Source organism: Myripristis murdjan, chromosome 17 (genome assembly GCF_902150065.1).
Source record: "Myripristis murdjan chromosome 17, fMyrMur1.1, whole genome shotgun sequence".
In the NCBI taxonomy this organism is placed as follows: domain Eukaryota; kingdom Metazoa; phylum Chordata; class Actinopteri; order Holocentriformes; family Holocentridae; genus Myripristis; species Myripristis murdjan.
The window spans coordinates 11,213,379-11,235,514 of record NC_043996.1 but is presented as its reverse complement, the minus strand read 5'-3'; the positions used below and the strand labels follow the sequence as shown (position 1 = coordinate 11,235,514).

The 22,136-nt window shown below is 38.1% G+C and overlaps 1 protein-coding gene across 1 annotated transcript; it reads left to right on the top strand.

Moving 5' to 3' along the window:
• The first annotated feature begins 1,237 nt into the window (after window positions 1-1,237).
• Window positions 1,238-21,624, top strand: LOC115375169 (macrophage mannose receptor 1-like). The gene is made up of 31 exons (XM_030074535.1): window positions 1,238-1,346; window positions 1,775-2,128; window positions 2,940-3,110; window positions 3,240-3,395; window positions 3,845-3,955; window positions 5,510-5,647; window positions 5,764-5,940; window positions 6,264-6,421; window positions 8,506-8,619; window positions 9,734-9,849; window positions 10,034-10,182; window positions 10,271-10,467; window positions 10,602-10,714; window positions 10,990-11,077; window positions 11,214-11,367; window positions 11,558-11,596; window positions 11,990-12,153; window positions 12,690-12,751; window positions 14,360-14,460; window positions 14,606-14,748; window positions 15,029-15,140; window positions 15,453-15,580; window positions 15,718-15,750; window positions 18,324-18,420; window positions 18,795-19,027; window positions 19,369-19,534; window positions 19,783-19,950; window positions 20,053-20,169; window positions 20,493-20,651; window positions 20,963-20,998; window positions 21,170-21,624. Exons 1-31 carry the CDS (start codon window positions 1,256-1,258, stop codon window positions 21,412-21,414), a joined length of 4,290 nt encoding a protein of 1,429 aa, XP_029930395.1. The 5' UTR covers window positions 1,238-1,255; the 3' UTR covers window positions 21,415-21,624.
• The last annotated feature ends 512 nt before the right edge of the window (window positions 21,625-22,136 follow it).

Here is a 22,136-nt window from a genome sequence, read left to right as displayed (position 1 = left end):
AAATTGTAGTACTTTGAGATTTGTTTTAAATGTAAAGTGCAATACAAATAAAATGTATTATTATTATCATTATTATTATTATGTGAGTCTTCTGAGTGCATGTGTAGTCTTTTCTCCATCTAGGTCTTCATGGTGTTGGCGGTTATGTGGCTCAGGTCCTGGGCTGCTCCAGTGCATCCTTCACCACTTGGCATCCTCATCTCATTCCTGGTACATCATCCGCTGCCGTTACTACTATATTATATTTTTGTTATCCTGATTCTGTGCTGGCATTGTGTAATCTGTGTTCTGTTCTGTGCTTACAACATCTATTGCACATATCTGTTCATCCTGGGGAGGGATCCCTCCTCTGTTGCTCCCCTGAGGTTTCTTCCGTTTTTTGTTTTGTTTTTTTTTTTTCCCTGTTAAAGGGGCTTTTTAGGGAGTTGTTCCTCATCTGATGTGAGGGCCTAAGGACAGAGGATGTTGTGTTCCTGTAAAGCCCCTAGAGACAAAGTTGTAATTTGTGATATTGGGCTATATAAATACATAAAATTGAAACCAAAATTGAAATTCAAAGTGAATAACAGGAATTAAATTCTCAAATATGAATGTGCATATTAAAAAAAATGAACTGACAAGGAAAAGTAGCTGTTATGGTTGTTGAAGCAAATTGGGATTTTAATTACCATCTAAAAGACAAAAAATCAGAGATATCTTTTACTTTTGTCATTGTCATTGGTATCTGCTTACTCATCCTCCTTGTATGAGTCAGGGGTCAGTATTTACACAAAAACAAAAATTAACTGATTTGTTTGTTTCTCCTTCTCCTAGGTCAGCGATGAGGTTAAATCTCTCTGGAACTAAAGAAGCCACTATCAGGAGAATCACACTTCTTCTTTCTCAAATTGTCTGTCTCTCTGTGTGTGTGTGTGCACGATGCAGCACACATGCACATAACAGTGTGAGTGTATTTGAGTGTGAGTGTGTGTTTGTATGCATGTGTGTGAGTGTTTGCATGGTACTGGCAGGTCAGGGAGTAAGACAAACTTACGTAGGCCACAAGTGCATACATCAGCATTTGGTTTACAGAAAAGTGAGGGTGTGTCCTATTCATCAGAAAAACAAACGTTGTGTAAAGCTGAACTACTATGCTTATTCATTAAAAAAAAAACATGACCCAACAGGATGTGCCAGCACTATTAAAATTCCCTCTTCTGGATGATAATCTACACAATCCTTTATTGCTAGTAATGTGTAGACTGTGTCTGCCAGAATGAGACATATGAGAAGAATGTTAACCATGTGGATAAGTATGGCAGCTTTTGTGCTCCTCGTCCAAACATCCCAGTGTTTGGCGTCAGATGGTACAGTATTCAAGCTTTAATTTTAAAAAAATAATAATAATAATTTGTGGCTTTTACAGTCTACTGTGCATTGTGTATCGTATGTGCCCATTATTTTTAGCATGTGGGTCAGTATGCACTGCAGGAGGCTATTTTTCCAGTATGTCTTGAACTACTTTTTTTTTTTTATATATGAATTGTTGTCCATTTTAATTGATTTTTTTTTAAAAAAATCTGTTTTGAATTCTGATTGTCATTTTTGTTTTGAATTTGGTGAGGAATTTAAATTTGAGTATACTGGCAGTTTCTCCAAGGATGCTCAGGATTCCTCCGTTCTATCACAATCATGAACAGAGCAATCTGTTAAATTAGAGACCAACTCTCAACATTTGTATTACAACATTTGTATTTTGTATTTCACTGATTGCTCTACCACTTTGTCTCCTCAGATTCACCATTCATGCTCACTAACAAGGACACTGGTTTTTGTTTGATGAAGAAACCAACCTGCCTCGAAGTGCGCTGGACAACTTCTGACCGGCTTTTCGTTCCCTCGAAGGCAAGATGCGTGGGAGTCGGGGGAGAGAGTGAAGGGAGTGAAGTAAACCTCTTTGAATGTGATGAAAAAAGTGCGCTGCAAAAGTGGGAATGCAAGAATGAAACGATGCTTGTCCTCAAAGACAAAGAGCTTTACATAAACATCAAAGCAGAAGACTCGGTGGTTATCTCCAAAGAAACTGGGCCCAACAGCCAAATCATAATATCAGGGACATCAAGAGGTGCTTGCTCAAGAACATCCAGAGGTACAGTATTAAACACTGCTTTACAGGAACTTCTTTAATGAGTTTTACTTTACTGATTTTTACTTTTTTCTTCATAGTTTCCCAATAGGTTCAGTTAAGAAAAATCTACATATCATCATATCAAGCAATGTGTTTCCATCATATTGCAGTACATTATTATTTTCCTTCATCTTGGGTACCTCAAAATTCATAAAGCAAAAGAAAAATCATGGGAATAGAAACAATTATCTTTCTCAGTTAAGACTGTAATTTGAGCACTCCTGTAAAACTGAGCCTACTGAAAGGATGATATTAGTTTATTTTAACCTGAGATGGGTAGGCTGGTAATCCAGTGGCTCATTGCATTGTAATTTATGCCACACAATCATGAATTTTTTCCAGGTCAGTGAGCAGCACATAAAACAAATATATTTGCAAGATCTAATCCACATCTGAAAAAAGAATTTAGAGACATATCTTTTGGAGCACAGTGTCATATTTTTAAAGATAGATAGATAGATAGATAGATAGATAGATAGATAGATAGACTGTGAATATTGTCCAGACATTTCACAGAGACATTACACAAAATATACGTCTTAACAGGAGAAATGTATAACTTTCAAAAATTTTAACACAAGTAACAAAATAAATAAGGTGGATCAATACAAAGAATATATATATATATATATATATACATATATATATATATATATATATATATATATATTTTTTTTTTTTTTTTTTTTTTTTTTTTTTTGCATATCCTAATAATAAACATATGAAGATAAAGTTCTCAATCCAAGTGTTTTTCTTGTTTCTTCCGATTCAGTACTTTACACCATTGAAGGAAATGCAAATGGGAAGCCTTGTATGTTTCCATTCAACTACAAGGACAAGTGGTACAGTGACTGCACCACAGCTGACATCTCAACCAAACGCGCCTGGTGTGGAGTTGAAACAAGATATGATAACGAACTTTGGGGCTACTGCCCAACTACCTGTGAGTATTACCTCTGAATGCTATAACTTTATTTAAACTTAAAACTGTGGATGGACGGCATATTTAAACTGCATATATACCTTGTGTGCATTATTCTTAAATAGTTTTCTCATTTATTTATTTGTTTAGCCACAGAACACTGGATGAATAATCCTGCATCAGGAACATTTTACCAGATCAACACACAGTCAGCTCTGACTTGGCCTGAGGCTCAGACCAGCTGCAAACAGCAAAACGCTTCCCTGCTCAGTGTCACCGATCCCATTGAGATGGCTTATATCTCAGGTACAGTGCCCTGCTGTGGATATCTGCTTGTAATGATACAGTGATTGGTGAAATACTCCAAAGCACATATGCTTATAAATAAAGCTTTTAGTAGCAAACTGAGAAGGCAAGTAATTTGCAAACTGTTATGCGTCCACTGTAACACAATGGATAATGCAAAACCGTTACATACTGAAGTTTATCATTTAATGTCTCAGATTGCTACAGATAATAGTCTAGATAAAAGTAGTAGATAAAAGTCTGTTATTTTGTCATCAAATGGCCAAAATTAGCTGCTGTTGCTTAAAATAGACCAAAACTTGTTTATATTGGTATTATATGCATTTTTATAATCAGTTTCTAAGGCTATGTGGCATTGCATGTCTCATTTAGATTATAAGTCTTTATTATTATGTTACTTTATCATATTGCATCATATGCATTCATGCACTCATGCACCTGCATTACAGGACTAGTAGCCTCAAAAGATGCTAAACTTTGGATTGGGCTGGTGGTGGACGAGGAACGTGGCTGGCACTGGGCCGATGGAAAGCCCTTCCGTTATCTGAGATGGGACACCGGTAAGCTTCCTTTTCACAAATTTTATTTATTTTTATTTTATTTAACCTTTATTTTGACAGGGAAGGTCCATTGAGAGCGGGCTCTCTTTTTCAAGGACGCCCTGTAGCAGCAGAAAACACAGAGATTACTGACACATCAAAAACAAAAAACAATGCAGTAAAAAATACAGGCATAAAAACAAGGTAATAAAAAATTTTTGTGACATAGTAGAAATCAGGTTAAATGAAACAGGTGCAAGCCTGGGTCTGGGCCCCCACTACTGTATCGTGAAGTAGTCTTTTAAAATCTTCGAGAGAGATAAGTGTATCATTTCTCAGTGAGTCAAATGCAACAACATTGTTGTTGCATTTGATAGCTGTAGAAACTATATCTGCGAAAGAAAAAGGATGATGACATGAACAGCCTTGATTACCTTGCCTCCACAGTGTGAAGTGCTGGATGTGTCACAATTTTTACAGCTTACTGATAATCCACCATGTCTTACCCTTAGAGAATGAGAGAAACCAAGGCACTCATCATGAAGTGAAAACATTAAAACGTCTTTATTTCACTGGAATGGATTACGTACATTATTACTAATACAGATGCCACACTGGGCCTGCAGATGGGACCAGAGGGAAGGTCATGGGGTTACCAAAAGTGACAACTATCATCATGTAGCCAACATGAATGCTGTACTAAGCCAAATTCCATAGCAATGCTTAAGTAGGTTTTGAGACATAGTGTGCAATATTAACAATTTGACCTAGCTGTTGCTAGAGAGAAGGTCATAGGGTCAGCAAAATCATAGTAGTAGAAAAAATGTTAATGCTTGAAGGTTAATATGCAGCTCTATTCAAAGTTGTAGGTTACAGTGATGTACTTGAGAGATTCAGATTCAAAAATTCCCTCCTAGACACTGGTTATTTGTTCAAGTTTGTTCAAGGATTTCAGTGCTACCGATTTTTACCCTGTTGGCAGGGCCTGAGACAAACCATGTCTGCTCATACATCAGTCAGTCCAACTATTGATTTCAAGGCATAATAGCCTGAAATCTGTTGGGTCAACTGCCATGAAATTTGGTCAGCATTTCATGCTCCCAAGTGGATGAATTTTGTCAGTTTTGGTGATCTCATGACTTTTCCTCTAGTGCTATCTTCAGGACAAACTGCACAAACCACACTCTACCACTATTGACATTCCTCTGACATGCACCAGGCCAGGAACCAGTGGCATCTAATGACCTGCATTACATGAAAATGTTTGAACTGTTTATATTGAATTATTTAAAATTGTCCAATGGGAATGAACACAACCAGCAAGTGTTTCAAGTTGACATTTTCCCCAGTTTGTTCCTCTGCAGACCAGAGACTTTCAAATACTTTCATCTTCAGTTTTCCATTGTGTAAATATGGTCTCACTGTCAGAAATTCATCATCATTGTCACAATGTCCCACAGTTGATGTGGAGCTGTTTGTAAGAACATCAAGTCAAGTGGCTTCCCCTTATTCTGGACGTTGGAGAGTAGCAAGCACTGTCCAAGCTCATCACCATCGTTTCACCATTTTTTTTAGGTCATCCCCTTACTACTCCAGGACAAATCTGTGCACTTCTTGATTCGGGTGAACAATTCTACTGGCAAAGTTCATCCTGTTACAAAAAACTGGGGTACATCTGCTACCAAGGAGGGATGTTGCCACCTCCAGTTCAGGGTACAGAAAATAGCTTTCCCCTTCTCTGCTTTATTTACCATGTTTTTGTACTGTTTCTGGTAATAACAGCACCATATATCAGTCTTTCAGTCTGTATCTCCTTTTTTTATGATCAGTTGAGACAGGTTTTTGTTCAGACCACTGGATCCCCTACAATGGCCACTGCTTCCATCTTAACCGTGACAAGAAAACATGGTCCCAAGCTCTCACTGAGTGCCGTAAAGATGGAGGAGAACTGGCACGTGTCGACAATGTGGAGGACAAAAGCTTTTTCATCTCTCAAATTGGATATGGTAAATAAAGAAAACAGAAAGAAACTGATGGAATAACAATATGATTTTTTATACATACAAAAACAATTAAACCTGGAGCTTTTCTATTATATACTTTTAAAAGCAGCAGTCCAAAAATCAGTACAATGGCCACTGGCACATTTACAGGTCTGTGCAGTTTGACATTTACCAATGGACAGTTGATACCAGTAACTCCAATATGTCCAGTATGTAAAGTGAATATCTGAAGAGTGTGTGAATGCCTGTCACTATTTACATATTAACATAGTGACAGATGGCTAATTGTTTAGAAAATGATGAACATTTTCCTCTGTCCTTGTCAGCACCAGCTACTGATGAGCTGTGGATTGGACTGAATGACAAGAAGACAGAGGGGCTGTTTGACTGGAGTGACCACTCCACTGTCACCTTCACCAGCTGGGAGTCTGGAGAGCCGACTGCCTCCGCTGACCAAGAGGACTGTGTTCTCATGAAGGGAGAGGTAGGGACCACTACTTACACATATGCTGCATCTGTAGCTTACCTGTAGACAGTATACAGTATGTGCATGCATCACATCACATATCCACTGCTAGGAAATGTTAAAGCTAACAGCCTTTGTTGATTTCATGCAAAAGTCTGTAGTCATGGTCACTAGTCTGTTCTAGTTATGTGCCTAATGACAACAAGTCAACCAGGCCAATCAGCTGTCGGGCCGGTCCGGTCCGGCTGGCCTCGCCAGTCTGATCTTTTTTTTTTTTTTTTTTTTTTTTTTTTTTTTAAGTCAGAGAGACAGGCCAGGCCAATCAGAGGCCAGCTGTGAAGAGATCAAGACGTGATTGGTTTGTTTTGATTAACACCTGCCCCAACAATCTTAGTGTGCTGTAAACACAGGAAGCCTGTTGAGGAGGGAGTGTCGCGACTCGCGTGTTTGTGTCTGACTGTGGAGGAGAGGAGAGGAGGCGGAAGAAAAGGTTGCGTGATTCAATAGAAGTTAATAAATGAATTCCCCAAATCCGGGGAAAAAAGAGGAAATGTTTAGTGGATGGGGAAGGTGTAGCCTGCGGAGGATTCCTACGTCATTATCGAGGCTTCCTGAAGCGCACTCGAGTGATGCAGCGTAAAATGCCGAAGTATGTTTCGGAGGTGTGTCGGTGAACACCTGTGCATGAAACAAAACGATAAGCAGCTTCAACGCTCTCAAGATGGACAACACTGATTCTGTAGTTTTATGTATTTTATTTTATTTTGTCTTCGTGAAGATGCAGAACATTAAGATAATTGTTACACCTCACCTCAATTGCAACAGACTATCCCAATTAAAGTAACTGTACACATGGCTACATTGTAACGTACCTGATGCGCTGATGGTTGCTATGGAAACATCATGCAAAATGCCTATCTAACTCATCTAACTAAACTTGCATTTACAGGCGTTGTTCGGATGCAGTTAACAGCTAAACCGAATCTATGGTGGTAATTATAGGCATGAAAACTTATCAAAACGTCATGATATAAACATTAAGATGGTCTAAAACATGCTTAATAATTCCAGCAATGGTGGCTGATCCAGAAATTCAACTGGACCGAAAGGTAACCTGGGAAGTAGGCTGTGATGTCGGCCGCGAAGCATCGTGGAGGTGTATCCTGCAAATGAGTCAAAAATAGGCTGCATCTGTCGGCTACATTTGCAGGACCCCGCGCGGTAAAATTGAATTTGGACAGCACTTGTCGCGCCGCCGTGACGTAAGCAGCCTACAAATACGACCTAGGTAGCGTACAGCCTTTGAATTGGGACAGAGCCACAGTCTCCAAGTCCGGCCCTGCTGTCAAGTGTACATACAGTATGTTGATAAAAAATATATGTGTATGCCAAAGGTGGAGTGATAGCTCGGATTCTTACCCATATAGTCATATTTGCTGCTGTATGTGAGTGTAATGCATCAACCAAGTTTGGTCCAATAAATCCCTCTCTGTCCTGAGAACAGAAGCTTCACAGGGACTGCTCTTCTCCAGCATGACTGAAGTAGATACAGACCGGAAAACAACATGGTTTTGAGCAGCAACATGAACCTGAAAAATTGTTAGGGAAGGATGCCGAAGAACACACATTTGTTTAAGTCTCACTTTCCTTTTCTCATAACAGATCAGGATTTAATGGACCAAACTTGGTGGATGTGTGCAGGGTCAAAAAGTACTTTTTAGCTTACCTGCCAAGGTAGTTGGTAGATGAAAAAAAAAAAATACAGGCCAGACATATTTTTACCAGCTAAAAATAATAAATTACTTTTTTACTATTGCAATTTAATATTATTACTATTTAGCATATCATCTTGGTCTCACATGTGATTCTCAGTCAGTATTTATAGTAGTGTACTCGCTAAATACCCACATTTGGTGATTGACCAGTGTTAATTTTAAACCCTGGAAGTAATATCTTCGTGCTGAACAACAAATACGATTATATGGGTAAGAATCCAAATCACTTTAAGATGGATTTTGGACATTAACATACAATGACTGTGTGACCATCTGGTACGTCCGGTCTGTACGTATGGCTGAATTTATGTTCCTTTTCTCTTGCAGAATGCAAACTGGAGTGACCGTCGATGTGAGGAGAAACATGGCTTCATTTGTATGAAGAAGAGTGACTCCAAACCCTCTGGAGATGAAACACCACAGGATGAAGGCTGCAAACCTGTGAGAAACTGTTGTTGTTGTTGTTATTATTATTATTATTATTATTATTATTATTATTATTATTTGCTCCTGGAAAAAAATATACAGTCACTGAAGGCTGTTTATTTATCCTTTACTTACCCAGGAAGGGCCCACTGAGCTACAGTATATCCTCTTCCAGCAGAAGACATAAAAACACTTACACAAAACAAGAAAAGAGAGAAAAAAAGTGCAGAATGATCTGTAATATCAAAGTCCAGAAGGCATTTCACATCAGGGCAGGCTGTGGACAGGGCTCTCTGAAACAAGAGCAAGCTCCCTTTAAAATATTTTAAAATTTACTTAACTATATTTTTGAATATATTTAAAGAGTGTAATGTTGCTAGATTTACATTATTTTGCAGTTCATTCCTCGCCCAAGATGCATTGAAAGAGGAGGCAGTTTTACCAAGCTCTGACTGCACTTTTGGAAAATTATAGTTACTTGAGGAAAAGATAACAATCTTAAATGGGCAAAAAATAAATTACAAAAATGTATGCCTCTGTGTGTAGAATGTTTTGTTTTCAGCAAAAATGTAACCTTGCTGGTTATTTATCATCCTGACATCAACCAGCATGTTTATTTTTTACTGCAAAGGCACATGATAAGAAGGTAAAACTAGCCTGTCTCATGGTGGTCTCCTCAAATTTGGAGCAAATTTGAAGAATTGTGGTTCATTCAGATTTTTTTCCTGAGTACCCAGAGAAAAGCTCTGTCCCAGTGTGGACAGCTTTAGTATTAAAGGAGGTTGTCTGCTAGTATATTTTTTTACTGCAGACACTAAGTGATTTCAGTCCCATTACAGGTCATTTTTATTTATTAAACAGAGCACATATGCCTTCAGGAATAGATGTACTGTCCAGATCAGTGTGTATTACATATATATGTATTTTATGTAATTTAACAGAAAATCATTGTCAGGAATCTTCTGAACAATATATGACATTAAAGTAATGGTCAAAATTTTTGTTAAAATCACTGACATGTAATTTTAGAAACCTCATTACTGATATTGTCCTGCTGTACTAATCCAGAGCAGACAGGTTTTGCTCAATACAGTACTGATCCGTTTTGTTGTGTTTTTCCACACTCCAGGGATGGAAAAGGCATGGGTCCTACTGTTACCTCATCGGGTCTGAGACAAAGACATTTGATGAAGCTAAACAAGATTGTGAGAGCTCAGCTTCTTATTTGGCTGATGTCTCAACTGGGTAAAAACATATATTTTTACTCCAAACATTTTTGATCATTTACTAGACCTCAGAATTTCAAAGGCTGAGCATTTACTGGGATTTAGAATTACAGAATTATGTATTTTAAAAAAATTGTGATAGCAATACATTCACATAATCTGATGTGCCCAGAAAGCCCATATACTTCTGTGAATATTTCCAGGGTGGACAATGCATACCTTGTCAGCTTGGTGGGACTGAGACCAGAGAAACACTTCTGGCTTGGGCTTTCAAACCAGAAAAACATTGATGAGTTTGTGTGGACAAACACAAAATCAGTGAAATTTACGCACTGGAATGCTGAAATGCCAGGTATGAAGAAACCAGAAATTCCATTTATAGGATACTGTATAAATATGGCCCACTCTCATTTTCTATTTTTTCCCCTCAACAATGCAAGGGAACCAACAGGGCTGTGTTGCCATGACAACTGGGGTTTTTGCTGGACTCTGGGATGTGCTGCCCTGCACCAATAAGGAGAAATACATCTGCAAGCATCAGGCAGAGGGGACACATCCAACCCCTGTCCCACCAACACCTGCCCCTCTCAAATGCCCCGATGGCTGGACTCGTTTGACTTCAAAAAAATGCTTCAAGGTACGGCCACAGGAAGTAAACACACACACACACACACACACACACACACACACACACACACACACACACACACGCACACACACACCAAGAACTTTTCATCTGCTCTGAACTACATCTTCTCACCTGTCTTGCAGTTTTTTCACGAATTGTCTCAGAAGACTTGGTATGACGCCAAGAACTACTGCAAGACCATTGGAGGAGATCTGCTGAGCATCCACAGTACTAGTGAGGAAGAAGCAGTTAGACGGTATGACCTGTTTCAATACACTTATCAGGTTCTCCGGCAGATAGCTTTGTCTAGTGTGCATACAGTATGTTCAATAATAACTTCTCCTTAAAGCAACGGAATGAGCTAACATCATTCCACAGCAGCTACACTGACAAGGCTGCCTGCGGATTTATCTGCAGGCATTTTTTTTAAATTTATTTATCGGCCTTATAAGCACAGATATTGGCCAATGCAGATCATCTGAGAATGCCAGCCCGAATAATCAGTCTGTCACTATTCTTTATCTGCCACAGTGAGATGATCTCAAACAGGTACCGTGTAAACGCCTGGATTGGCCTCAGTGACCCAAGCACCGGTTATGTATGGAGTGATGGATCCCCGGTGAGTTACCTTTGTTTGTAATATACATTTATTTTTAAATGTTGCATCACATATTCTTAATTGTTTTATCAAAGTTTACTGCCGAATACATTCAAAACATTGAGTGATAGTACTTTTTGTTTTTTTGTATTCACAGCTAAATTTCCAACACTGGCAGAGTGGAGAGCCAAACAATTACAATAATGTGGAGTCATGTGCTGAAATCGTGTCAACAAGATGGGAGCAACAGGGCTTTTGGAATGACTTGCACTGTGAGAAATACCTTGACTGGCTGTGCCAGATCCGTGCAGGTACAGCTGAGGAAATGCTGAATCTGAATCCATCTTAGCTCCAGGAGAACAGTCAGGATTCAGTGCCGGTTAAAAAAACAACAACTTTAACTCGAAAACTTGTGTTCTTAAAAAAACAACTGTACTCGCTTTCAACTGACTTTTTGGCTTTTTTGTTTTGTTTTGTTTTATTTGTCTTTTGTGTGTTCAGGAAACACTCTAAAGCCTCCACCAAACGACACTGTTCCTGGTAAGTTGCCATTAAATTATTGCATTTATATATTTTTACATTTCTTAGCCTATGAGCAACTTACAGTTTTATATATATATATATATATATACACACACACACACACACATAGTTTACTGAGGGGACATCTTGGGGCTAATAGTGTGCAACCTTGTCAGATTTTTGTTTATACATCAACACAGGGAAATAACTGAATGTTTATTTTTAATTCATTTTGAATATGACACCAGACACAGCTAGACTGAAATGTAAAAATAATTATGTAAACTTATTTGTGTGACAGATTATAAAAAATCACAAAAAAGGATGCTCCTTGATGGGATACAGAAGGGAGAAAGTTAAATATAAAATAAGCAGAATCACAAATTGTGAAGTTATCTCTAAACTTTGCAGACTACAATACCACTGCCGATGGCTGGATTGAGTGGAGAGGGAATCAGTATTATATTAATGAGAACTTCATGGCAATGGAGGATGCTCGTCACTTCTGTATACAGAGACATGGTGACCTGGCTGTCATCAACAGTGAAGCTGAAAATCTCTTTCTGTGGAAGCAGGTGGGCAGTAATCCCTATAAACAGATTTTTATATCCAGACATCTATATAAAACAGTCCATGTGGGGAGTGAAATATGCAGAATGCATTGACAGACATGTCAATGACATGGATCTTAAACGCCTACAAAAAGTATAAATATTTATATATTTTATGAAGAAATGTTTGACTCGTAGGTCAAGTAGGTCAAGCTGCAGCCTCCAGCTAGTGCTAAGCACGCCCCCACAGTGCAACACACACACCCACTTCAGCACAAGACACACCCATGCAGATGAAGAAATGTCCATTTATTACAGTACAAGAAACACCCACCCCTGTGAGGTAGGGCACATGATGGGAGTAGACATGTCATGTACTAGTATCGCCCCAGAGGCTAAACTGTGACATTTATAACACATTGTGTGCATGGCTCAATGGTCATAGCATCCAGCACATATATTGAAACATTATAAAAAGTACCGTAGATCTCACTGTGTGTGTGTGTGTGTGTGTGTGTGTGTGTGTGTGTGTGTGCGTGCGTGCGTGCGTGCATGTGTAGATATCCAGATCATATGGAGATTTTTACATAGGTATCTCAGTGGATCTCGATGGAACATTTGGGTGAGTCTGAATTAATCAACCTGAATTATACCAAACCTTAAGAAAGACATTCACATTTTGTGTTGCTACAGCTTGAATTCAGAATATAAACACATCCCATTCATGAGGAAGCATAGATCTGTGAGAGTGTGTAGTATCAGCTGTTTGATTGTAGCTGTGTAAGTGATCATTAGGGTTTGGTATTTGTTTCGATTTTTATCGATTCTGCTTCCGGTTCCGGTTCTGCTTCGTTCTTTCTGATTCAGGTTCTTTTCAGATTATGTCAGTACCAAAAAATCACATTGGATTGAGAGCAAAAACATCTTACTATCACATGAATAAATTGCATAACTACTGTTAGATGCTACCATGTTGAATCTCAGTTCTTTTTGCAATCATAAAAATATAGAGCTAATAATAATAATAATAATAATACATTTTATTTATAAGCGCCTTTCACAAACACTCAAGGACACTTTACAAAAGATGAAACAGCAATAAAAACACAGGTAAAAGACTAACTAAAATACAAAGGAAACAATGCAAATACAAAGGAAACAATGCAATTACAGGGAGTACGCAGCTTTAAACAGGTGAGTTTTGAGTCTAGATTTGAACAGAGGGAAAGAGTCGATGTTGCGGATGTCCGGGGGGAGTGAGTTCCAGAGTTTGGGAGCAGAGTGGCTGAAGGCTCTGCTCCCCATGGTGCTGAGGCGGACGGAGGGCACAGAGAGGTGGATGGAGGAGGAGGATCTGAGGGAACGGGAGGATGAGGCAATGTGAAGGAGGTCCGAAAGATAGGGAGGGGCGAGGTTGCTACACCATTTCCTGGTCATTTTTAACCTAAATGGAGATTCAGCCTTTTAAAAGGAATGTAATAGCCTCACAATAAACCTTCTTACAGCTTAAACTTTGATCCATCTTTTGACAAGATGTGCAACACTTTAGTATCATTATAATACAACAATAATAATAATTTTATTACAGGAAAATACATGTTCAGTTTTACGAAACAGATGTTGGTTGTCAGTGATCAGATTGAACACGTCAGTTGTCTGCTTTCAGCATACTGACATCAGCATGTTGAAAGCATCAGCACCACATCTCTCACACAAAAATTTGAATACTGAAGATAAGTACCCAAAGCATCTTTGTCAGTATTGTGATTTTGAGCAGTGTGTTTGCTGCTGCCACTGGTGATTGAAAGATAAACTGTCAAGGTATTCAGCTGCCCTACAGCAAATGCATGACCTTTCAGTAACTTGATGGTAAAATTGCACAATTAGTAGTGAGGAAAAAAAAAAAAAAAACTTCTCATGCATAAATTTTATTCATGTCTGATATTGGAACCATAGTGTTGCATATTGTGTTTAGCTGAGCTCATTTACAGCACAAAACTGTTGCAGTCTGCATCCCAGCTTCCAGTGGCAGCTTAATTTGTGCACCGACACTGGTTGCTTTAGGACTTGATCTGTGACGCGGAGATTGATTTAGGGCAGAGAAAGAAAAGACGTATCCTAACAAAAACAATTAGGTCTCAGCCCTGCTGATTTTAATTCCCAATAAACATGTCCAGTGAGATGTTTTTGTGGTGACAAAATCTTAACTGCTTTTCTGTTTTCTACAAAGGTGGATGGACAAATCTTTAACTGTGTTTGAAAAGTGGGACCAAGATGAACCAGATTTCAAGAATAATGATGAGAACTGTGGCGTCATGACTTCCTCTCTGGGTGAGCAAATCAAAAAATGATTAATCTTTACTGGTACATATTCATGTGACAAAGCATTGACCCTGAATCAGATGTTCAAGTAATTAAAAAACAGTGAATTGTGTTTGATGAAGTGTTGAACTTAATATCTTCTTCATGCTCACAGGTTTTTGGAGAGATTTGAATTGTGGAAGGTCACACAAATCCATTTGTAAACGTATTGGCTCACTGCATCCCAACACCACAGCACCCCCCACAGCGCCCCCTGCAGGTGGCTGCCCACCTGGCTGGTCAAAATTTGACACAAAGGTCAGAGATTACTGTTAACCTGAATAAAAGGATGTAAAGACCTCTGATATTGGACAGACTTAATCCTCAGTGCTTGCGATTATCTGCACCTTGGATTAGACTGCACTATGCTGTAAATGCTAATTTTATGAAATGCCACCTCATATATGCAATTACTAAACTGAGCTTTCAGTCTTTTTTGTCATGAAGAACTGCAGTCTGACAGCTGTGTGAGGACTGTGTTTGTTTGGTTGTGTTAAGGTATATTTTTCAGATTAAACATGTTATTTCTTACCTATAGTGTTACCTATTTGTTACTGACAAGAAGGACACGTGGTTTGGAGCAAGGAAACAATGCCAAAGCATGGGACAGAAAACAAATTTAGTCTCCATTCTTTCAAGTCGTGAGCAAGGTATGTTCTGTTTGTTTCTACTGATAGTAATTATCCACAATATCTATACCATGTAATGTTTATGTTTTTAAATAAAACTGTTCAAAAATGTTAAAAAAAAAAAAAAAAATGTGTTTGCTTGGTTCTGAAATGTAAACCAGTGAGTATCTGAGAGATGTTGTTAGCAGTTTTCTTTTGTTGTGCAGTTTAAGATAGAACCGTACATTTATAAAGGGTCTATGAAAAGGATTCACTCTATGCCACACCCCCACTATTAGAGGAACAAACCAAATATCCTAATGACCTTTGTACCCTAATATGTTACATTTTCAGTGTATTTGGTCACCCAAATGGCTAAGGCAACTACTACTGACCTGTGGATTGGTATGAATACTTTAAGAGATGATGGATTTTACTGGACTGATGGTCGTCCAAGGAAGTACATAAACTTGTGGTTTAATGTAAGTAGAAACAATGTTGTGGTGAAAGTGATACTGTATGCAAAACTGTTGTTTCTAATATTTAATATAATGCATTTTGTTCATTTTTCTTGTGGTGTTATGTTCATGAATATTTTTGTTGCTGTTCTCTGTTACAGAGACGACATTGGTGGTACCACATGGATGACAAGGTAATGTGTCCAAAGTACTATTTAATATCAAACTACTCAGTTTAGCTATCGTAACTAAAGACAAACCAAATGCTCTATGAAATGAAATGGGCAAGGAAACGGCATCATAATATATTCAAATTTTTATATTGTAGTGGATGTTCTTGCCTTTATAATAGTATTGAAGGATCTTGTCAGGTCACATTGTGCAGGCTGTTCTCATGAAACGTTCGTAGGAATTCCTACGAAAAATAATGCACAAATTTTCGTGCATATTCCTACGAATTTCCAGCAGCACGAGCGATCAGCGCGCCTGCGCGAGCCCCGAAGCGAGAGCCTTAAGAAAAATGGCGGACATTCCTTTTATTCTCAGTGGAAAATGCAATATTTTAAGAGAGCTTATGCATTCAAATGCGTTTTGATAACATTTCTAGCGGGAAATGTGCATTTTATTTCCAAAATCTTCGTTCAGTTAGTGTATATAATGTTTACTTTGTTAGTTATTACGAAGATTCTTTCAGGTTTCTATCGTTGCTATGGCTGTTGCTATGGACGCTGCTACCACTGTCGCTGATGTAGCTTCCGCTCGGAAGTCCCTTCCTCACTGACTGTCACCTGGAAATCTGGGGAGGGAGGCGTGGGGTTAACCTGCTCTCACAGAAATCCGTGAAATGAGCATGACCTCCTAATAACGCATTGCGTGCTCCTCGCATGTAACCTGTTTTAATCGATTTCTATGGTTTTAATTCCGTGTGATCACCACACAAACGGTGTTCACTGGAAGTCGGCGAGATTCCGTGACGTCACGCTGTGGGTGGTGGTTCATAGATCCCGGAAGTGCAAATTTAATCGATATTCCGGAAAAGGTCTGATTATTAGCCATAACGTTGTAACCATCCAAGGCAGACTTACCACGAGCTATGAGGATGTGTAACGATGGCATGTCCTTCAGCCGAGTCCACAAGTCCCATATAATATCAACTTTATTTTAAGAATTCACAATGTTTATCCTAACCCGGAAGAGGGGTACCAGAACTACAATTCGTGCAGAGTTGCAACACACAGAGGTGTCCTGCGCCATAGATTTTGTAGTTCTAATATGTTATGTCTATTATGTGATGTTGTGATCACTAATTTTTCAATCTTTATTATAGTTTTTGGGTGTGGGAAGAACGCCTGTTTGGTCAGATTTTATTTATTTTTTTCTTAAGATAGTGAAATCATGTTTTTTCCATGTTTTGACACTAGTCAGTGGCGCCCCCTATTGGTTTGCCATCGGGCATGATAGTAGAGGTCAAGAGCTTTCCAAAAATGTTGACCCCATGTCTGTGCCATTTTTTGTTGCTGCACTGCAAGCAGCATTGTAGTTCTGGTACCCCTCTTCCGGGTTAGGATAAACATTGTGAATTTAGGTTTAAAAAACATACATACGGTAGTTTTTCAACAGCAAAAGCATAACCTTAACATGTAGCCTATGTTTATACCACGAGTAAAGATGTGTTATGAAAAAAAAATATATATATATATATAGACTATATAAATCGTTAGTGCTATTTTGACGTGTTTCCGCGGTTTTTCCACCCGCTCTGTTTCGCTGACTGAAAGGGTTGTGTTCAATGGCGTAACATATCAGCATATTATCAACTTTCATGCACTTTATTACACTTTATTGACTTTATTGATGAAAGTAAAATCAGACACGTCGCTGATAAACACTAGGATTATGGGTAATGTAGTGCTTCTCCGTGATATGACATCGCAAATAAAACGTGTTTTCTTAAAATAAAGTTGATATTATATGGGACTTGTGGACTCGGCTGAAGCACATGCCATCGTTACACATCCTCATAGCTCGTGGTAAGTCTGCCTTGGATGGTTACAACTTGCAAGTTGCAAGTGGGAAAAGACAGCCCAGGGCTAACTGGAGCTTTTGTCTCTAACCCCTGCATCTACCTACCCATACCCCTGTATTTGTTTTGGGGCAAAATAAATAATAAAAAAAAAATGTTTTGGGCATGGCTTGAACCAGAAGTAATTTATTACTTTGTAATTGTTTAATTTTAACCACAAATAAATATAAAATAACTGAAATTCCTGCTTATTAAAACCATATAGGTTTAGGCAATCCACTCTAAGGACTATGTATTCTGCAAATACATTCTGCATATCTATGTATGTATATGTATATGTATGTATTCTGTCTATTCTTTCAGTCTATCTTCATCCCCTATGCAGTGTTAGAAGTAGCTATCAGGTTACCGCTTCTCAAGCCTGAAGGACAGAATGTCCAAGACAGCCTAAGTAGTGTTATATTTTGCAACAAGAAAGAAAGAAAGAAAGAAAGAAAGAAAGAAAGAAAGAAAGAGAAAACTCAATTGAGAAGAAATTGCATAAAATGTTTTGAGCCAAATTTAAACAAAAATGTTGCAAAGAGTAATGCATTTGTCAGAAAGCTGTCATTCATTACTTGCACAATATAGGTTTGGATACACTGTGGAGTTTCTTAGCCAAAGTATACACCATGAACCCTCAAAAAATGCCTTTGCTCCTGTCACAGTTTTCTGTTTTCCTACCTATTCCTTTTTTTATGCTAGTGTTTTGCGATGAACACTAATCCTGACTTTGGGATTGGGAAATGGCTAATGAGGTCTTGCAATGACACTAATGGATTTGTGTGCTACCGGGACATTGGTAAGTTGATTCCCTGCCATCTTTGTTTTATATATTTGCTCTGGTCTAGAAATAATTGCAGTAGACAAGACAGACATAATATAGTCCTGAAGTGTTTCTTACATCAAGGGACAGAGTGAAGTGTGCCCTACATAATGTACATTGGTAAATTAAATTCTAAATTGCCTAACAGAGAAGTCAGTGAGGTACTGCACCAGCCAAAAGATAATATAATTCTTGATTTATTCTTGGAGGATACAAAGAAGACATGTTGTATGCTAAATTGTCCTGTGGGCATAAAAAGACTAGATGAATAACATGGGATTTGGTGAAGAACTGATTGTTGAGTAGACAAAACAAAATCCACTCATAATCTAATTTCTTGTCTTCAACAGATCCAGCTTTTCAGCATGGAAGCCTAGAAGAAGATCCTACCAATTTTGTCAAGCTGGTTAATGACACCATCAAGATTGTGACTCAAAATCTGACCTGGGATGAGGCCAGTGAAAACTGTAAAAATGAAGCCGCCAAACTAGCTAATTTGCGAACTGGCTGGATACAGGCCTATGTCCACCTACAGGCTTTAAATGTCAAGGCTCCCCTGTGGATTGGACTGAACAAAAACAAGGTAAAGTACCAGGCTGGTAGTGTACAGCGCAGACATGGATTTAGAAATTTTGAGGAACAAAATAAGTAATATGAATGATTTTTTATTTAATTTTAATATTAAGTTTCAAGTCAATTAATCTATCCAGTACTTATAGTACAAAAGCCTCAAGAACCCTAACCTTTCCAAACAATTCACTCAACAAACCTATTATTATGGTGGGAGAGTAACTCAAATTACAGTGTGTGTAATGGAATGAATCATTCATTTAATGGTGTGTTCAATAGATTTTTGAGGTCAAGTAATACAGAAGTTAATTAGACAATGTAGCTGAATGCATTTTGATCCATCTCTGGTTACAGACCGATGGTTATTTCAAGTACATTGATGGCTGGCGCTTGGATTTCACCAACTGGTACCCAGGTGAACCAAGTCGGGACCGCTCTTGTGTGTATGTGGATGTGGATGGAACATGGAAAACAGCTTTCTGCAATCAAACCATGAACAGTGTTTGTATGCAGTCTAAAGGTATGAAAATTAGCAGGTTAATATTTCAAATGAATGAATAGGTCATTTTAAATTACTAGTTAATTTTCCTTCAGTAGAGTTAATTCCAGAAATTCCTGGGTTTTACTTTATGTGATATACATGTAGCATAATTTGCTTGTTATGCTACAGCAGCAGAGAGGTGTTCATTTCACTGTAGTTGTTCTCAAGGTAGGAAAAGGTCTAATTATTACACTGCAAACCTTAAATAATTTCTCTCTCAATCACAGACATGCCACCACAAGAGTCGAACGAGTACCCAGGAGAATGCCCTGAAGACGTGGATGGACGATATGGAGACCAGACTTATACCTGGCGACCATTTAAGAGTCATTGTTATGTATTTATCGCAGATGAAAGTGAATGGCAGGATGCATCTGTTAGCTGTATAAGACATGGTAAGACTTTGCTTTCTAACTTTTCTGATGGTTCATTTCACACATTTGATGCACTAAACATTGCTTTGTTTACTTTACGAACTTGCATTTTCTATTGTTTAGGTGGGAACTTAGCCAGCATCGAGGATACTGAGGAGCAAAAGTTCATCCAAGACAGTTTAAAGACATTTGAGGAAAGCCACAATTCTTTCTGGATTGGTCTGTACAAAACCCATGCAGGTACAGTACAGTTACACTCGACAAGAAAAACAAAAAATCTCAGCTTCACTTATAATAAATGAAGAAAATGTGTGTATTATAGAAGAGGTTTTAAAATAAATTGATTATACAATTATTCCTGATGAATAATGTGAAAACAAACAGGGTAACTTAAGCTAAAAAATAAACAATACAGATCATTATATTATTAAATTAAATTACATTAAAACAAAAATTACCTTCTCGAGAAGAACAAACAACGTGCAGTAAAGACTTATTGCCGCATAAGGACATTAAATAGTTGTTCTGTCAAATTATATGAGATAATTTCTATTTGTTCTCAGGGTCATGGTTGTGGTTGGACCAAAACGTCTTGGACTACACTAACTGGGACATACTAGAGCCTGATGACGACTCTTATGGAGAGATTATGTCCAGAAATGGGAAATGGAGGACAGGTGCCCGTTGGTATGACAGGGCATACATCTGCAAAACAGCCAAAGGTGAAACAATCAGACCACTGCAGAGTGAATGTGGTCTTTTCATAGTATGAGGAGAGTGTGTAATATAGTGCCAGTGGTTGAAACCATAATTATCCCTGAACGGGAAATTGATCGTGCAGCAAATAAGTAGGACACACTATACTTTATACATACGGCAAAAAAATATATCATATATTTAATTCCCAAAATTTCTATTAATTCATGGAAATTAAAATGTTGCAGAAAAATCATAGCAATTTGTCAGTGACACCATCCCATTTTATGTCTTATAAAAGATTATTTATGGAATGTTTCCCGTTTTTCTCTACCAGTGATATCGACTACAGCAACAACAACAACAGTAGCTAGTAAGTTGGATTTCTTTCTCTAGTATTTATGTTGAACATACATTTAGAGTCCTCAAAACTCATGGATTTTAAAATAATTGGACAAGACATCCATTTCTCTCTATGTTTGAATTTTATGTTTCCACTAAAATTCCTTTTACTGATCATCATCTGCTTATTGAATCTTTACAGCACATCCACTTGTGAATCCCCGTCACCCTGCGCACATCAGTTTGGTAGTTTTGCTGGTCATTGCTATCACTGCCGTGCTGGCAGGCGTCGCGTTCTACTTCTACAAGAAGTCTGGTCGTCCCTTACCGGCCTTTGACAACCCACTCTACAAGGACAGTGAGCGGTCCCAGCCTGACGTGGTGGACACCAGTAAACTGATAGAGAATGTAGAAGAAGAGAATCCTGAGCCTATTATAACTCTGTGATGTAAAAAGTAGCTGAACCTAAAGGGACATATATCATATTTGTAGGGTGAGACGGCAAATATTTTGTTGTCTGCAATGTCTGGCTGTAAGAGATAAAAATAATTGTTCTTTATTAAGAGTGGTTGTCATTCAAAATAATGTGAAATTTATCATATTTTTTTATAATAATAAATATATCTGTGATTGAATATCCAAACTTTTACTCATTATACCCAGTATAGTACATTTATTGTGTTTATTACACTTTATTTGCTACATTATCATATTGTTCATGTATTACATGCATTATAAGCTTAGAACTAGCGTTAGGAAGTGAAACAGGCCATAATTCACTCTCTAATATCTACTTTATACTTTATATGGATTTCTTGGAATTTGGCATTGATGTGATGTCGCTAATATTGGTTCTTGTGATATCCCTATCCCTATAAAATCAAATGACAATACAATCCATTGTTTGTTTTTTCACAACCACTTGTGAACTGTGTGGGTTTCACATAATGTATAATCCAGCAATATCCTTTTTGATAGAAAGTGCATCCGCAGACAGAATACACACCAGAGACAGAGGACAGAGTCATGTGTTAGTAAACTACAGTGCCGTGAAGGATCTTTAAAATTCTTTCTATGATCTTCATAATGTTTTGAAGCATGGCACCTCCTCCTCATGCTGGTCACTAGCCTGCTCACACACTGCTGTGGGATGGCATCCCATTCTTCAA